Raw genomic sequence first — 20,464 nt, forward strand, 5'->3', positions numbered from 1 at the left:
ACCGAGAGTGATATCAAGTCAAAGAAATTTGTTTAAATTATGATTTTGTTTTTCCTATTATATTTAATCTGAGGTTTTATTATTATATTTTAGTTTAATTTCTATATTATTATTAACATTCTGTTTTAGTCTAAATCAATAATGCTTTTAATATATTTCACTATCAAACCGATGTAGAATTTTAAATTTTTTGTTGGATGAATTAGATTTTAAAAAATTGAAAAACTCAAATGAGCAACTTTTACAAGATGATTTTATAAAAGGAAAAAATCATAGTTGGACCAAATAATATTCACGGAGAAAACACTAGGAAGTTAAAACCAACTCATGCTATATTAAACTTTTTCTAATATTATGATATGGTTATAAGATCGTATTTGTTTATAATTCTTCTTAAATTTTAACGATTAATGAAGATATACATTCTACAAATATAATTATTCGAACACACAGCTTCAGGAAGAAAAACACTCTTTTAACCACTGAGATCAGTCAATGAATATTCATACTAAGATATTTTTTTCTAATGAGCTCATACTAGGATTTTTTATTCAGTGAGTCGATCACGAGTTAGACAGTACTCGTACTCGCTAAAAAATGTGTCCCTCGACTCATGCTTTTAAGCTCACCATAATTTTTACCTTGTTTTTTTTATTATATGTAAAATATAATAATACTATATAGAGCTTAATATAAACATAAATTAATAAATTTAACCCAAAATATTATCAAATGAGTGTATGAAGTAATTTCAAAGTATAAACTCTAAAATAATAATTCCCAAATACATCAGCCTAATACATTTATAAATTTATAAATTATTAAATTAGTAATAATTAATTAGTAATTTATCATATTTCTTATTTTCTATTAGCAAATTAATAATTATTATATAGTTTTTTTTGAATAAAATATGCTATTAAATAAATAAATAAATAACGAAATATTCGCAAACTTTATTAGTCAACTTGGACCTTACTTAATCCAACTCATTAAGTTCTCTAGTTCATCTCGAATTGAATTCGAATTAATTCGAGTGAACCCAAGTCGAGCATTAATCAAAATTTAACTGAATCAAATTCGAGCAGCTTACGAAATGCTCAACTCATGAAGGAATCCTAACTCATACTAAGATATCTACAAAGCAAAACGGGGGTTTTTTGGAACTGAAGATGAGTTTTTTTTAATAACTCTCATGTAAAGAAGGGGAAGAAAGATTTTGTTCATGATCAATAATTTAGAAGAAAAAAATGTTAATTAAGAGCTTTTAATCATGTGTTCAAGAAATTGTTGACGGAAAAAATTGTTAACGGAAGAAATTATTATTTATTCTTAATTGATGATAAGCATATTTCATCATAAAATAAGAAAAATATAAAAGAAATATAAATTCATTAAATAATATTATTAATAAAATGAGGATATTATTTTCTTTAAATATTTAAATATAAGTAATTATATTTGTTATATATATTATTAACAGATTAATTTAAATATACATTATTTTATAATTATTCAGACTAAATCGGACTGAATGCGAAATGAAGTAATTTTCCCATTAATTATGGAGAAGAAGTCGGTCTGAAAATACAAATAATAGAGATTTGCTCCGCCCATTGCTGCTGCTGCTTGCTTGCTGTAAAGCATCAGTTTTGTTGTCTCTTTAATTAACACGCCATTTATGCTAATTATTATTTTCTCTTCCTAACCCGTTGCTCGCTATAAATGCAAGCACTTGGATCCATACCCTCCTAAGTCATTACTCTCTATCTCTGTCTCTCTCATCTCTCACAAAGAAAAATGACGATATCTGCTTCATTATTGTTTGCCTCCGCCCTGATGCTCACCGTGTGTGCTTTAGGCCCCAACACTCTTGTTTCTGCTAAACGAGTTGCTCCACGTTATGCTTATTCCAAAGTCGCTTCTAAGCCTTTTGAAGGTAAGTTTACACCTGGGTTTTATTTTCATCTTTTCAAGAACCGCTCAAAGATTTCTACTTTATGCAATCTTCTTGAATCTAACTTAATTGCTTATTGCTTCAGGATATCTCGCAAATGGGAACTTCGAAGAACGGCCAAAACCAACAGCAATGAAGAAAACGGTACTTATAGGTCCAAATGCACTTCCCAAATGGACTATCAAAGGGTTAGTGGAGTACATCTCGGGCGGGCCTCAGCCTGGTGGAATGTTTTATGCCGTCGCCCACGGCGTCCATGCCGTGAAGCTCGGCAATGAGGCCTCCATTTCTCAGACCATACCGGTAAAACCAGGCGTGCTCTATGCACTGACCTTTGGTGCGTCCAGAACCTGTGCACAAAATGAGGTGTTGAGAGTCTCGGTGGGTACGCAGTCAGGGGACCTCCCATTGCAGACCTTGTACAGCAGCTTCGGCGATGATGTTTATGCTTGGGGTTTCGTTCCCAAAACCAAGTATGCCACAGTTGTATTCCACAATCCTGGTGTTCAAGAAGATCCGACCTGTGGTCCGTTGTTGGATGCTGTTGCTATTAAGGAGCTTGTCCGTCCAATGCCTACCAGAGGTAAAATCACCTATACCCATTTCTTATAATAGTTTTTATTACATTATAAATATATGGGTTCAGTTGATTCAAATTCTAATTTTTTCCTCGGCATTTTAAGTTTGAATTGGTTTTTATTCAGGTTTGATTCATTTAGATGGAGTAGTATGTTTGTTGGTAAAGTAATTTCAGGTTGGGTCAATTTTATTTTGTTAGTCTAGCTATTGGAATCTGGTCATTTCAAATTTGAATAATTTAAGTTTGCGATTTTTTATATTCGAATTGACATTTGGAACTCATTTAGCAACTTGAGTGATAAGAGAGAGTATTGTTATTATTAGAGGTTTTGGTTTCGAGCAGTGTGACAATAGGGTGTATACATTCATTGTCAATTGATTATGAATATTATAAAGAGAGGTTATCTTGTAATCACCCAAACTAAAGGAGGGAAAAAAAAGGAAGAATTTGACACTTGGTTGCTTTACTTGTTCGGATCTGGGTAGAATGGGTTTATATTGTTGACATTTATGATGAATTGTTCAGATCATTATTTGCTTTTGTATTTAAACCTCTGTTACACAATGCAGATAATCTGGTAAAGAACCATGGCTTTGAAGAGGGTCCTCATCGCCTGGTAAACTCGACTAATGGTGTCTTGCTACCTCCCAAACAAGAGGATTTCATATCTCCACTCCCAGGCTGGATCATCGAATCACTTAAAGCGGTGAAGTTCATCGATTCAAAGCACTTCAATGTCCCGGCCGGATATGCCGCAGTTGAGCTCGTTGCAGGGAGAGAAAGTGCTATTGCCCAGGTTCTCAGGACCGTCCCCAACAAAACATACAAGATAACATTCATCATCGGAGATGCTCGGAACGGTTGCCATGGAGAAATGATGGTGGAGGCATTTGCCGCCAAACAAACCGCCAAAGTTCCCTTCACATCTAGAGGAAAAGGTGAATTCAAGGCTGCAAGCTTGGTGTTCAAAGCAGATTCAGCCAGGACAAGAATTACATTCTACAGCTCTTACTACCACACGAAGAGCAATGACTTTGGGTCTCTTTGCGGTCCTGTTTTGGATGAAGTTCGGGTTTACCCTATTGCTTAGATGCCAAGTTTTTTTTTATCTACAAGCGAAGGATATTGTATTTTTAGCTGTTAGAAGGCTCAATGATCTAAAACCATATATGGCGAAATGTGTTGCCATTGTTCGCTTTCAGGTCACGATGAATATTATATTTAAAAAAAGGATTTCAACATGCTATTGCTACCTTTGATGATTCATTTGATGGTTTTTGCTTCTTGTTTTGTTGACAATCAAAGCATAAGCCTGGGTTTTCAAAGTGAAATTGTCCCAGTTTTTCAGTGGAAGAAAATGGCTACAATAACAAGATTTCATCTAATCATGAGGAAGCCTCGTGTCTTCTTGATCTTTGAAAAGTGTACCAGTGTAGATGCTTTGAGTTCCACTTCCTAGCTGATGTGAACGGGATTTGCGGTCGTATTTTTAGTTGTGTTGTGTTTATTGTGATTGCGAATATAACGAATGTTATTGTTATTATTACAGATATTATGGTTATACAATAACGATTTTGGACAACGCTGATACTACTGTATAACGGTCGCAATAATAGTGATCATATCGATCTTATAGTCGCAGTATAAATTTTGAGAGCAAATGTCTTATGATGGGAAGAAAAGCTCTCGAGATGGAAGTATTAAGTCTCCTTGTTATTGAGGTAAAAGTGAAAAATTAATGTCTTACTAATTATAATCTCATGCATGGTATGACTGTCAAAAGAATTAATGAATTTTCAATGAGAGGTTTATTAACTGATTAAATGATTAAAAATATTCATGTTGTTTTATTTTGCGTTGATTTGTATCTTAAGTCTTAACATATATCTTGAAAGTGTAATAACACCCTACATAATTAAAAAAAAATGAATTTCTCATGGATCTGGTTGACATATATAAAGTATGAGAATAATAATGGTATCTTTTTATTCAAGAAAATATTATAACAAATAATGTAATTTTTCATGTACTGTAAGGATAAAATGAATTTTTTTATGACGTCATTTGTGTTGATAAAATCCTAATGAAGTTGGATAACAGTAGACAATTCACCCTAATTTACTAGATGTCTTAAAACGAACCAAAATAATGTTAAATTGGCTCTCCCTTTTTCTTTATATTCCTTTTAATTAAATTATCTATAGGTGTAAAGCAACAAATCTTATTACCTGTACTCATAAAACAACCATTTAGTCATCTATTTACTAAATTGCTCCTTTAGCCTTTTTCTTTTTTAATTCATTTTCTTTATAACAATTTTGATATAGTCATTCCAACTCATATTTGAAATGTTCAATGGGAGTAATTCAATTTTATAATAATTTTAAATCTCTAAAATGAAATTTTTAAGATTTAAATCTTAAAATTTTATATTAACATTTAATATTAGGGTAAAGTACACGTTTAGTACATGAACTATCACTTTTGTTCTGTTTTTGTGATCCAATTATTATTTTTTGTTTACCAAATGTCATGTTTTGTTTTCATTTTAGTCACCCGCTATTAAAAAATTAACATAATTATTGATGCGACTTTTTAAAAAAAGAATTTAATAATGTCGTGACATTACCTTATGGTAACACATCAGCATCACAATTAATTTTTTTGGTAAACTACTCAAATGACCACTTAACTATGGGGTTAGTAATGATATGACTGTCATACTTTTAATTTTGTCAATATGATCACAAAACTATTTTTAAGTGTTTCAATCAAGTCACATGTCGTTAACATTTAACGAAAGTGATGACATGACAATTAAGATAATTGGTATAATTACAAATTTGATCCTCAATACTTATATATTCTATCGGTTTGGTGACACATATCACGATCATCTATTGACATATGTCACCTCTTGATTAAAGGATTAATTTATTAAATTAATTTTAAATTAAGAGCAAAATAATAAAATATATAAGCATTGAGGATCAAATATGTAATTATACTATACTGTGATTATGCTCTGAAAGGAGCTTCGAGTAGGAAGGAGAAAGTCCCTTGGGAAAGGTTGGTTTGACATTCAGGGCATATCCCTAAGGACTTCCTTATTTCTTAGATGTATGTTTTGGATAGATTACCTACTAGGAGTAGGCAGATTTCCTTTGGCCTTACCATTGAAAGGGAGTGTAGTCTTTGCTCGAGAGTTTTGGAGACCAGAGATCATTTGTCTTTTGAGTGTGAGGTTTCTTGCCTTGTTTGGAGTTGCATTATGCTTCTCTGAAAAGAGAATAGGCAAGTGATGGACTGGAGTTGTGAACTTGATTGGGCATTTCGTAGTTTGAAGGGGAAGTCCCTACGTTCTTGGGTGTTGAAGATAGCTTGGAATAGTTATATTGTTGCGATTTGGAAAGCGAGAAACCAGAAGTTGTTTAAAGGTTGTATGTGGACTGTTTCTGATATGGTAGAACGAATCAAAGATATAATAAAACTGAAGTTGTGGGGTAAGCAATTTAATGGTGCATGCCATGTAGATAGGGAAATATGTTTAGCTTGGCATCTTGAATAATTTGTTTAGGGTAAAGTATATTAATGGTCACTGAACTTTTCTAAATCTTTCATTTAGGTCCCTAACTTTTAAAACTTGTAATACAGTTTCCCAACATTTAGTTCGTTTGCAATATGATCCCTAATATTTAGTTCGTTTGCAATATGGTCACCGACCGTTTGACGCCGTTACACTGTCGTTAGTACGTTTGCAATATGGTCAATGAACTTTTCAGGCGCTTGCATTTAGGTCCCTAACTTTTAAAAGTTGCAACACAGTCCTAAATTTCATTCTAAACCCTAAATTCCTTTTTGATCTCGAATTTCCTTTTTCGCTTCTCTCTTCTCATTTTTAGCGTAACTTTTCAGTCAGGGATGCAAGGGAAATTCTAATCTAACTTTATATTATGTGGAGGTGTTGACTTGAATGAGGGTCCATTGAGAGAAGACTCGACCAAGGGACTATCGGGACCATCAACGATTCAAGGTGTAATGTTAGATACATGTCATCTCATGTGAAGCATAGATGTTTGATGAAATGCTTGTGAGAATAAAATGGGGTTAGAAATACAGAGTTGACAAATACTACTGAGATGAACTAAGTATCATTGTTGAAAGTCACTAACAAAGCTGAAATTATTTTGTATAAATGGCATATAATAAGTTATTCGTTTAATCAATGTCTGTAAAGATTTTCCAACAGATGATAAAAATATAATGAAATCTCAAACAGCGCATCCACCTCTTGTTTTGTTTTTGTTCTTTAATTTTCCGCCATGTAAAATTGTAAACCTAAGCAGTGTTGTGTTTTTCAGCTTTTTATTTACAAAGAAAAAATGGAGGAAGAATTGTTGGAACGCAACACTGATTACGTTTATTTCTTAGTCTCTCCCCTCACTTGCAAGAAGGTATTTATTTTCTCTTTTAGGCTATCCGGAAGTAAGTTTTTCATCTTTCACACTTCCCCATTTTCAGCTTTTATTATGTGTTTTTTGTTGAAATTTTTATGTTTCTGGAACGACATGTCAATGATTTGGATATTCAGTATTAGTTTTGTACCAAAACCTTCTAATTTTCTTTTTTTCTTCTTAATCAAAACTTTTAGTACTCCTTATGAAAGATATCCAGTCCATCAGAATAGAAGTGAAATAGGGTCATAGGCTAATTTTTTTTTATCTTCTTGTTTGGTTTTTCTTTAAATCAGGGAATTGGTTGTGAGTATCGACATAGTGAAATCGCCAGGCTCAATCCGAGAGACTGTTGGTACTAGTTTACTGGGAATTGTATTGATCTGACCTGTGATTTTCGGCGTCCTGTGAGCTCGTATTCTTTTTAATAAATTCATGTTGATTATGAAACTGATATATCGTGAACGAATTACATTTTTTTACATGTTTTAGAAATTTTACAGTTGAATTGTATTGAATTATAGCTTTAGAAGACAATTATGTATGCACGCAACTCAAAAGGCATCATGACATGGTAGTATATTTTGGAGCAGCTACTTGACCTTGTCATGATGTCTTTCGAGTTGCAGAAGAGACTGAGAGGTGAATGCGTTGTTTGGGATTTCATTATATTTGATCATCTGTTGGAAAATCTTTAAGCACAATGATTAAACGAAGAAATTATTATATATCATTTATACAAAATAATTCTAACTTTGTTGGTGACTTTCAACAATGATACTTAGTTCATCTGAGTAGTATTTGTCAACTCTGCATTTCTAACCCCATTTTTTCTCACAAGCATTTCATCGAACATCTATGCTTCACCTGAGATGACATGTATCTAACATTATACCTTGAATCGTTGATGGTCCTGATAGTCTCTTGGTCGGGTATTCTTTTAATGGACCCTTATTCAAGTCAACACCTCCACATAATTCAAAGTTAAATTAGAATTTCCCATGCATTCGTGACTGAAAAGTTATGCTAAAAATGAGAAGAGAGAAGCGACAAAAAAATTCGAGATCGAAAATGAATTTGGGGTTTAGAATGAAATTAAGGATTGTGTTGCAAGTTTTAAAAGTTAGGGGACCTAAATGCAAGCACCTGAAAAGTTCAGTGATCATATTATAAACGTACTAACTGTAACACCCCCAACCCGTATCCGACCCGGATACGAGTATGAGGTGTCACATTGACTTTTCAAACTTTGACTCTTGACAAAATTCAAAGAATTTTTAAACATTTCATTAAAGTAAAGGCGGTTTAGTTACATAAACTGACCACAATAACCAAAATCAATCAGAGCATATTTAATTCAACCAATTAGTACATGCCAACTATACTCAAAATAACCAAAAACATTTAAATCCTCTATTTTCTGATCTAAAATTTTGTAAGGGAGGTGCTGACCTGTCTTACTCTTCTTCGTTTCTCTTCTAGCTTCTGTAACCTACGTGTGAAACAATCACACGCTAAGTCTATGACTTAGTGAGGCATAAAAACTTATAATGCACTTTATAACATATATCAATACATGCATGTTCTGTTCTATCATGCTATACCAAATTACATGATTCCCTCACATCATGAAAAATCATATTAGATTAATTACAATAAATAAATACGTACACATAACTCATCATTAACAGTTTATCATGTAATCACATACTTTTATGCTTAACCTTTTCAATCAAACACTATGCACACACAACATCATATCATTTCTATAACATTTATCATATCACTAACATATTTGTTATATCTCTTGATTAGCCCATGTACATATGTGAGAACTATAGATATGTGAGTTTATGGAGGTTGTGCACTAATGTTGTCACCACATCTCATATAAATGCACCGAAGTGCCACATAGAATTGCACCGTAGTGCCGCGTAGAATTGCACCGTAGTGCCATATAATAATGTCCATAAGGACCACATATCATTCCTTAAGAATCATATACATATACTAGGGATCAAGTATGTGTCTCACCAGACTTCACACATGTTCCAAATAATACATATATGTCCCGAAGGACCACATATCATTCCTTAAGAATCATATACATATACTAGGGATCAAGTATGTGTCTCACCAGACTTCACACATGTTCCAAAGAATACATATATGTCCCGAAGGACCACATAGACCCTCGACTCTTGGCATGCCAACTATACCCCTAGCTCTCATGACACATAACATGGGCATTGTCATTTATATCATTTCATATTCACACATGCATATTAATTATCTTTTATCACATGTCTGATCTCTTATAATCATGTAATCACATAGCTCATGTCATTTCTTGTAAAATCACGTATATCATGTAATACATATAACTTATACACTTTCTCATATGTTCACATGGTTCACATCACAAGAATCATATCTTTTCATATAGTTTATGCTTTATTCTCTTATATTCCCATACATGTAATACATATCAAGCATGGTTACACAACTCCTTTCGATATAACTTGCATGTACCTATATTTTTTTTCATATACTCACATAGTCATATAGTATAATATTTCATATAACCTCATGAAACAACTCACATGGATACATACTCAAATACTCATAATTACATATCACTTAAATTATTCATATTTACCTAATCCATTGTCATATAGCTTTTATCACCAAGTCACTTATCTAATCTCTTATTCTCATATGTTCATATTTATCATATAACACATAAGTTTTATTGCATATTATATCTCATTCCTACATCACTAATTCATAATATAATTTACATCATATCATCTACCTTATTCTGTATTTCTTAGTATACACTTACATTACCTAACCTACATTATACTTATAAACCTGAATATATTACTTCTATTATTTTTTTATATACAATTTAATCTATTTACTTAATTCAATTCCGTACAACTCCTATAATCATTTCATATCACTCCATAGCTTATATTATACAACTAATGTATCATAATTTTATTTAAGCATATGAATCTTTCTCCTCTATCTTATCTTATATGCTCATAGTATCACTGAAGTTCAAGTCTCCTAGTTAATATATTATTTATGTAACCTTTGCTTACTTAGTTCATATCCTTTCTCATAAACTCACTTTTACCATATTTCTCATATTATTACTTAAATTATCTCATAACATGTATTCACGTAGTAATATTTCATTTATATATATGTATTTATCAAAGTTCTTATCACATAACTTATCTTTTATATTCATATAATTTATTATCATATCATATGGTTTATATCATCATTACATATCACATATTCACATCCACCATATAATATATATATATATATATATATACAATAACATGTCAACACATATATACTTCTATTTATGAATTCATGCATTTTACTATGGAAATAGACTTGTCGCAAGTCTTATTTCCATTTAACATCATATAATACTAATATGCACTCACCTGGCCTCACTAGTCCATTCCAATCTCTTATCTTCCCTTTTTATCGATCTTACTTGTCAATGATTCCGGAACTCGTTTAGGCTCTGAATCTACATAATTATACATTTTAAGACAATTATTAGATACCTACACCTTGTAATTTGATACTAGCAACTTAAACGAACTTATTAAACCAATATTTACAATTTTCCTTTAGGGGGAATCGGTTCCCTCCTGTGGGGGTATCGGTTCCCCCTTGACATTCTGTAAATTCTGGTTCGTTTGAGGGGGTATCGGTTCCCCTTGAATGGGTACCGATTCCCCTTGCCCAGAAATCACATTTTTGAGCTCGAAATTCACTTCATTTCAGCTTAAACCTTCTTATTTTACTTCCTTTAATATTCCTAACTTCCATACACATATTTAAACTCATTTCTATTCCATAATCACTTCTTTAAACCCAAAATTCCATCATTTTACATGGCATTCAAGAATCACACTAAATTTTCAATGTGTTCTAATTCTAATTCTAACACTTCATATTTCTTAATTAGATTGATGACAAGTCAAATTCATCCATAAAACTTCAACAACCATACCATATCAAAATTTCATCTTAAAACTCATATTACAAATTCCTTCTTAATTCCTTTATCTTATTATTTAAATCACATATAAGCTTTCCTTAAGCTTATTTAATACCCAAAGAATCAAAACTAAGCTTAAAACTCAAGAATTAACTAACTAAAATTAAACTTACCTTTGCCATGGAGCTTACGGGAAGAGAGGAGGAAAGAGATGACCCAACTCCATATCTTTCTTTTCTTCTCACCCTTTCCAAGTTTTTATCACCTTAAAAGAAAGATAAAAATCTGTCTGGTCAAATGACCATTTTACCCTTAATTTCCTTTAATAATTACTAAATAACCTTCATCATATATTTCCAATAATCATTGAATTATTTTATTCTTCTACTTTAGTCACCAAATTCTAAAACTTTTCAATTTAGTCACTAACCCGGTATTGCGGATGTTACACTAACGGCAGTGTAACGACGACAAATGGTCGGGGACCATATTGTAAACAGACTAAATGTTGGGGGACCATATTGCAAACAGACTAAATGTTGAGAGACTGTATTGTAAGTTTTAAAAGTTGGGGTCCTAAATGAAAGCTTTAAAAAAGTTTAGTGACCATTACTATACTTTACCCTTTTTTATTAGTTTGACTGCGGGTTTAGGTGTTTGTTGTTTTGTTGGTAGGCTTTTTGTCTTTTTGAAATGCAATTTGTTTATTCATCTAAAAAAAAATATGTAATTATACTAATTTTTTTAACTATCACATTAGCACTTTCGTTAAATGTTAACAACATATGGCTTGATTGAAACCACTTAAATAATTATGTGGTCATATTGATAAAAACAAAGTGTGGTAGTATATCGACACCAACCTCATAGTTAATTAGTTATTTTAGTAGTTCACCCTTAACTTTTCAACGGTGACCAAAATGAAACTAAAATATAACATTAAATAATTTTAAAATAAAAAATAGCTAAATGACCAAAACAAAATAAAAGTGATAGCTGGGATACCACACGTGTAGTTTATCCAATATTATTATCATTACGATACAAAAAATAAAAATATTGCACGATTTTAAATATCTATAGGGTCACAATCAATATCTTACCGTAAATTTTCCCAATTAAAAGAATGTGTTCGAAAAACCCTAGTCAGATAAATTTGGAGGAGGAGAAGGGTGATTTTGTAATTTGAGTGCAACTTTATTTTTCTTTACTTTTTTGTTTAAAAAGATAGGCCGGATTTTGTCTCATGGAAAGGGTGGTTTTGTAATTTGAATGGTTTTTTTTTTTTAACTTTCATGTTAAAAGGTAAGTCGGATTTTATCACTAGTCTTTGTATTAAGTGTAAGTTATGGAATTAGTTCTATACTCTAATTTATTAAATATTTGTCCCTCTACTTTTGGATTTTAAAATTTTAAGCTTGATTTAAAATAATATATAAATAATATAATTAAATTTTAAAAACTAAAAAAATTAAATTGAAAAACATGAAATAAATTTATAATTTATATATGATATGCGAACTAATCGCGAAAATTAACTTAATATATTTAACAACTAACAATTAAAGAAATATTACATTTAAAAAAAATTAAAAACATAACAAACACATTTGATTGGTTGGTCAAGCTGCTCATTTTTATTCCCTCGTATTATCTTAGGACATAGGTTTTAAACTCACTATAAACACTCTCCTTCCTTTTCTTCCCCTCTAGATAGGATTAGGATTATATTTAGAATTTATCAAAAAAAATCAAATTAAATTGCATGTAAATAAGTGCACTGATAACAAATTTTGGAAAAAAAATTATTGTAAAAGACTTTAAATAACATGGACGGTTGGTCATGGTAGTTTTGGATGCTTAGGGAGACCAATTGCTTGCAAATTCAATTGCCCTACCCTTTCTTTGTTTAGAATATACTTTTCATTAGGCTACTTTTGCTTTCAACATTCGACATCTTAGAAATGAAAGCGTTGTAAGCCATAGACACAAAAGAAATTGACTTTTATAGCTTTGGGGTAATTGCAATGGCATCAATACCGAACCCTTGGACCGATCATATATAACTGCGTGTATGTTCTGTTTTCTTTTTTATAATATTGGGAGAGTATAAGGTAGTTTATGTTTAAAGACTCTTAATCATTTGATAATGAACGTTCATATCTTATATATACGGTGTTTAAACTCAAAACCTCAAAGAATAACAATATTAACTTAACCAATGAGATCTCTTGATTCGTGCCAGATGCGTGTATTTTCCATATTTCAACTTGCAATTTTAAGAGGTTTACTTTTCGCTTAACAATTTCTTACCAAACAAGTAGAATAATTAATGATTCTTGATAGGAGACGGTCAAGGTGGGAAAAGAAAGAGGTCCATCCAATTTGGTTGGATGGTGGTCCACAATTCATAAAAACGAACTTTGTATTAGTCCAAAGAACCAACCAACTTTATATTAGATGGCTGAGGAACCAAGTCCACGAGTGACTTTATTTATCCATATATATATATATATATAAATAACACCCATAAAAGTTTATTTATCAAAATAGAGTTAATTGCATCATATATCCTCAAAGTATGACTCTCATTTTAAATTGGTCCCTAAACTTTTAAAATTTTCAAATTCATCCCCAAACTATGATCTTCATTCTAAATTAGTCCTCAAACTTTTTGAACATTCCAATTTCATCCCTAAAGTCATTCAGATATGTTTTTAAAACATATAATAATATTCCAATTTCATCCTAAACTATATGTATATACTAATCGCATCCCTTGTTAATAAAATCGTTAAGTCAAGTTATATTATTATATGTTTTAAAAACAACATTTAGGCTAAACTATGGTTGAAACTAATTACATATATGAATGAATTTAGGGATGAAATTGGAATACTAAAAATTTTGGGGACTAATTTAGAAAGAGTATCATAGTTTAGGGATGAAATTAGAATGTTCAAAAGATAATGAAGAATAACATTTATTGTTATATATATATAAATGAAATCATCATATACAAAGATAATATAAAAATAATAAAATTCGAAAAAAAAAGATTTTGAGTTGAATGGTCTATGTTTTTTCTTTATTGTAATGAACATTATAACGTATAATAATTTAGTTTTAGATATTTAAAGTATTCATTGAAATTATTTTTCAATGCAATCAATCAAAATAACTATTTGATGAAAATGGTGAATTTAGATAGTTGGCATTTAATGCTGAAGGACAGAAGAAAGAATACACAAATACATAATATTTATAACAATACCGAACGAAACATAATGAGTTGAGAAAAATTTAAAAAAAACACACACACACATTGGAAAATGATATCAAAATAAAATAAAGAAAATTTTGAATCATTAAGGGGTTTGACAATTAATCAGTTCGCATATATACCAAACATCATTGATGTAATTAAAAATTAGGCATCGAATGTAGTCTCTAAACACATACATATGCATTGTGTTGACGGATGGAGGGGGAGGGAGATAACCCATAAATCTGTGATCATATGTTTGATAACCCTCGTGGTCTCGATCTTGTGTACTCTAAGACCTAACATTTAGTTTTTATTTCATTTTAGTACCTCACTGTTAAAAATTTAACAGACAAGTTGACGTGACATAGCTCCGGTTGACAGACGATCGATCTGAATGGTGGACCATGAGAGAATGACAAGTCGACCAACATAGTTCAGTTTCAAACCCATCATACGGTGGACAATGGAGATTGGAGGATAAAGAAATCGAAGAGTTCATCGTCTTCGATTTGAGGAGATTGAGACGTTTCTCGATGGAAGGATGTTGAAATCACATTTAATGGGTCAAAAGGTGTGGGCTGAAAATTTGTGTTCTATCAACCGACGAATGCGACAGTCGGCGGATGTAGACGCGACAACCGACAAGCCCATTCGTTAAATTTTTAACGACGGAGTATTAAAATAAAATAAAAATTAAATGTTAGGTATGGTTTTATAAATAAATTAAATACTAAAACAGATTAAAATTAATAATTTAAATACTAAATGAGTAGTTTATCTATTAAATTTTTGGACCCTTTGAAATTAATAAATATGGTTGAAGTTCAGTCCGTTGACATTCTTAATAAATTCTAAGAGAGGGAAACCCAGGAAGGCTGGATCCAATTTCATTGAAAAAGTCCATATCTTCGTTATGTTAGAAGAATCACCACCACAATGTATTTTTGCAAAATTTGATTCAAAATAGTTTATAATGATAGTTAAAAATGTTAAATTATATGTTTAATAATTAAATTATTATTTTATTTTATTTTAATACATAACTTTTTTTAGAACATACCAAATATTTTGTATTTATTTCAATTTAGTATCTCATATCATCATTGAAATTTGAGAACTCAAATAAAATAAAATAAAAAATTAAATATTAAATGTATAGTTTAGTAAAAAAAAATCCATATCTTGGCTGTGTTTTCATTGTCTACAGCTAGCCGCCGGTGTTCCATTATTTGGAAACAATTATTTTTTAATAATCTTAAATGATTATAAATATGTATTTATAAAAAAAAAACATAAAAATAATACAGAGACATTTATAATAAATCAAATTCAGAATTTATTTTGTAAAGGAATGTGTAAAGTCCAGAAACAAAATACAAGCAATCTGATAAACTTTGAGCAGTTTTCAAAAGATAATCGATCGGAAAATTGTAAAAATCTCTCATCAAAGGGTAAAAATAATGATCTCTTTCAAGTCAGCACCAGCCGCCGCCTTGGGACCGTAAAACCCCATATGCGCCGAGACTTCTCTTGCGATGTTGCCCATGTTTTCGGCGGCGCCGTGGTGGTGGTGGTGATCGGAGTCAGCCGGTGGGTGATAATAGAGACGAGCGGTCTGGGGGCAGTGAGAATGAAACCTTGCGACTATTCTCACACCTGCATCCAAAATCTCTGTGTACTTCCCCATTTCACCCAAAATGAATCTCTATAATATCCTATGATTTTGAAGAAAAAATGAAGAAAATAAAAAGAAAGGAAGAAGGGTTGTGCTAGAAAACGTCCCAGAGTAAATCTCCCATGTAACAGCAAAAGGAAGTTTATGTTGTGAGTGAAAGGAGAGGAGGATTCATATTTATATACAGCAATATGCCAGAGAAGAGGCTCTTTCCCTTCTGTTTCGGCCCAGCTCACATTTTCAACGTTTCCAAGTTAGGTGGAATGTACTACATTTTACTCTATTTCTCATCTTAATCCCTAAAGATTTATATTCTTTTTATCTTACTATTCTTCTACTTAACAAATCACAATTTCCCTACAAAGCTAGTACTAGGGATGGACATTCGTCAGGATGGGTCGGATTTTTTACCAGACCCTAAAATTTTATATCATCCATCCGAAATCCAATCCTATTCGCGTTTATGGTAGTATCACCCTATCAAAAACCCAACTCCACTTTTGAGAAAAAATCCGATTTCGATCCAATCCGACTCAAAATAATATTAAATTATTAAATTTATTCAATAAAATAAGGATTTAATTGAAAAAATAATATAAAAAGATATATTATTACAATTATCTCTAAATATATAAGGTATAATTATATTATTTTTCAGGTCGAGTTAAATATTTTTCACCCTAAACCCGAATCTGACTCAAACTTATCATCTAAAAAACACATCTCAACTTGAACCTGATTTTCTTTTAAAAAATAAATAGACCCGATTTGATCGAAACTCGTCGAGTTTGGGTCTGGTGTCCATCCCTAACTATTACTCATTTTTCATGTCATAATACCAATATTACCCCCACCCACCCACACATTTACTAAAATAGTCATTTTGACCCATAATATTTCATTTTAGAATAAAACGACTCATAATATTTGATCAAATAATCACTTTGACCATATTTTTAAAAAAAACATTTTAACCCTCAAAATTTCATTTTAAGGTAAAAAAATATCTATTTTAAAGCATTAATTGTTTGTTAATTAATGATTTCTATAGGGACTCTTTTGTCCAAAATGAAACACAGTGTGCCAAAATACTCCAAAAAAAAATAGAAACCAAAACGATTATTTATTCATACGTTAGAGATTTTTTTTACATTATATCTTTTTTTATTATGTATATGGTTGGTTTCAACTAGTGGCGGATGCACGCCTACGTTAGAAAATAATAATGGAAAGATACAAGGGCTTTAATGCAATATTTTCATTTTCCCCACCTAAAGCGTCTAGGGACACCAACTCCAAACAAGGTGGGGCCAGAGTCAGAGATAGGGAATCGTATGTAAAGAATAAGTCAAATTATGCAAAACCGCGTCAGAGAAAAAAGAAAAGTAAAGAAATTGACTGTGCGCGGCTTCGGTTGTTCGCCGCGTGATTTGCTCTTTTTTCTCTCTCAAGATTGCCCCTTTGTTTCTTCATAATTGCACAGTAACCCTTTCTTTTTCTATATTTATTTATTTGTAATTTTATGATTACTATTTACTGACCAGGAAAATCACGTGGCTGCCTATATCTACTGTGGATGCCTACCAGTACCACATATTTAAAAAATATATATATAGCAATAAAGATAAGGTTAAACTACTCATTTAGTATCTAAGCTATTATTTTTATTTCGTTTTTATACTCAAACTTTCTTTTATTTCAAAATCATATCTAACATTTAGTTTAAGTTTTATTTTAATATTCTATCATTATTTTCAATTAATTTGATATAAGTATAAGGTAATATCTGTTTAAAGATAATTATCAACTATTTGACATTGAACGCTAACACCCCTAATATTCATGGTGATCGAACTCGGGACCTCAAGGAACAACATCATTTTTTTTACCACTGAGGTCACTTGGTTCGTGACTATCATAAGTAAAATATAACGGTGATCGACCAGTAATAGCCAAAAACGGATCACACTAATGTCTCAGAGCACCAAACATAGAGGAGAAAAACTTGAAGAATATCCAAAGTGACCGAGTGAAATCAATTTTTATATCACTGAGGTCACTTGGTTCGTGACTATCATAAGTAAAATATAACGGTGATCGACCAGTAATAGCCTGATGAGTGATAACATGAACAATTGAGACAATGGTATACAAAAATGGATCACACTAATGTCCCAGAGCACCAAACATAGAGGAGAAAAACTTGAAGAATATCCAAAGTGATCGAGTGAAAAACCAAACTTCCCTTACCCGTAGTCTCATTTGACACAGATATTCAACAACCAACGGAACATCAATATACAAACAAACGAAGACACCATGCATCGAGAAAGCAACCAACCAATAAATCATGTAGAACCACATACTATAAAAAAATTAATGAAAGAAATATAAATTGAAAATCTTAAAATACCGATAATTATGATACATTTTATCAAATAAGAGTAGAGAGAAAACGTAATTACAAATATATTAAAGTACCACGGAAAATTAATAAAATTAGACAACAAGTAACTGAAAAAGAAAAAAATATATATAAATGAGGGAAGTGACCGTGGAAAGCCACCACCACTGCCTTCACACACAAAAAATGATGATTACCAGCCAATGGGAAGTAACTTGGTAAGTAAGCGCACCTGAGAATTGTGATAACTGACTTGTAGAAACTATTCGTTTATTTATTTTAAATATCAGTTAAAGATATATAACAGGTTTTTTAATTATACATATGAAATATTAAAAAAACTTAATCGTTAAAATATTAAATAATCACTCTTATTAAACTTCATCATGTATGAGCAATATAAATTTGTTTACAAACAATATCAAAATAATAACAAATATTTGATTTATTTACTTTATTAATTTTTTGCACGGTTTACTTTATTAATTTTAAAATTTATTATACAGAGATTATCATGACTTTAGTCCAAAAACCAACTAGATATGTACGGAATAATTATTCGATATTAAACTTCAATTAAGAACGTTTAAACTCAACTTGTGATTTTGGTGAAAAGGAGGAAAAAAATCAAGTTGCGATTGTGGATTAGTTAATAGTATAAATTAATTTTTTTATTTCCAAAATAATGATTTTTTTATTTTTATTTCTCAAAATAAAATAATTCTTTGATTTTTCTTAACTTTTCTCTCTCTTTTATGTCAGTTTGGTTTCAAATTTCAATAAGGTAAGTTTGGTTCACGGAATGTAAGATTATATGTGGGAATAAAAGATTACCAGAGAATATGATTATTAGAAATTTTGTATTTTGTGTTTGGTTGGTTTAGCAGGAATATAAGATTATCGTGTTTGATTAAAGAAATAAAAGATTATTGGAATATATATTTGATAAAATTGTCCTTATTATATTTTAATTTTTCAACAAGTTAGAAAATATTTATATAGGTTTAATGAAAGGGTAAAATTTTATTTTAATCCCTGAACTTCATATAAATTTTAATTATAGATTTTTTTTTGTAAATCTAAAATAGTTTAAGGATAAATTTGTAATTTAACCTTCATAGAATTTTTATTATTTAATGACAGAATAAGGAAAGGGAGATAATGACATTCCCGATAATATACCCCAAAAAATTCACTATTGATAATGTAAGATTACAGGGAATGACAATCTCAGCCAACAAAACGGGGGAATGTGAATTATATTCCCGTGGGAATCTCACATTCCCCCAACCAAACACACCCTAAGTATTTAAGATTGTTCTTTGAGACACAAATTTTTACATAATTAAAAAATGAATATTTAACTATTAAAATTAAGTATTAAAAATTATATTTATCTTTAAAAAATACGCAAAAAATCATTATAAAGTTTTCACGTACTTAATGTTCAGGTTACAGTTTAAGTTCAAACTTTAATCGAGTTAAGTTTAAAAATATTTCAATATCAAGTTTTCTGAGCTCAAATTGAACTTCAATTATTAATTTCAAGTTCGAGTCAGGATTGACAATTTTAAAATCACAAACTTTTGAATCAAATAAAATTCAATTTTAAACTTTCTCGAATTCAATTCGATTCGTTTATGATTCTAATCGTACCGAGATTAAAAGCAGATCAACTATGATATGATAGCCGAAATCTCCCTTTGCTAATTGTGCCATCAATCAACATATATAAAAAATAATGTACTAAAAGTAATAAATATGAAATTTTTAGTTACCATCTTAGTTTCATCAATATATTCATAGACTGAACTTAATTCTAAAACAACATAAATAAAAATAAAATTTAATAAGAAAATAATAGTTAAACATGACTAAAAAGGATACTGAAAATTACATGATATGTATCCCAGGACCTTGTACCTTCTTTTTCTTTGGAGCATAATTAATTTTGACAATCTGTCAAAGTTTCTACAGTTGATTGATGAGACTATTACATTACACATGTTAATAATAGTTCACTAGGTGTAACGACCATTGTAAGTCTGGTCTATCTAATATTTTTTCTTAATATCTGATCGAATCTTCAT

General features: G+C 30.7%; 1 protein-coding gene across 2 annotated transcripts; it reads left to right on the top strand.

The window, feature by feature from the left end:
- Positions 1–1,562: 1,562 nt before the first annotated feature.
- LOC120160965 lies at positions 1,563–19,162 on the top strand. Of its 2 annotated transcripts, XM_039171274.1 has the most exons (4): positions 1,563–1,939; positions 2,043–2,540; positions 3,107–3,634; positions 19,137–19,162. In XM_039171274.1, exons 1-3 carry the CDS (start codon positions 1,801–1,803, stop codon positions 3,625–3,627), a joined length of 1,158 nt encoding a protein of 385 aa, XP_039027205.1. In that variant the 5' UTR covers positions 1,563–1,800; the 3' UTR covers positions 3,628–3,634; positions 19,137–19,162. The 2 variants fall into 2 exon arrangements, with proteins under 2 accessions (XP_039027205.1, XP_039027204.1); XM_039171273.1 differs by lacking the exon at positions 19,137–19,162 and having other exon boundaries at positions 3,107–3,778.
- The last annotated feature ends 1,302 nt before the right edge of the window (positions 19,163–20,464 follow it).

This window comes from Hibiscus syriacus, unplaced genomic scaffold, assembly GCF_006381635.1.
Source record: "Hibiscus syriacus cultivar Baekdansim isolate YM2019G1 unplaced genomic scaffold, ASM638163v2 tig00111394_pilon, whole genome shotgun sequence".
Classification (NCBI taxonomy): Eukaryota; Viridiplantae; Streptophyta; class Magnoliopsida; order Malvales; family Malvaceae; genus Hibiscus; species Hibiscus syriacus.

Coding starts and splice junctions, on each gene's coding strand:
- LOC120160965 (XM_039171274.1), top strand. CDS start 1,801: ATGACGATATCTGCTTCATTATTGTTTGCCTCCGCCCTGATGCTCACC. Junction 1,940..2,042: donor CGCTTCTAAGCCTTTTGAAG/GTAAGTTTACAC, acceptor TTATTGCTTCAG/GATATCTCGCAAATGGGAAC. Junction 2,541..3,106: donor CCGTCCAATGCCTACCAGAG/GTAAAATCACCT, acceptor TACACAATGCAG/ATAATCTGGTAAAGAACCAT.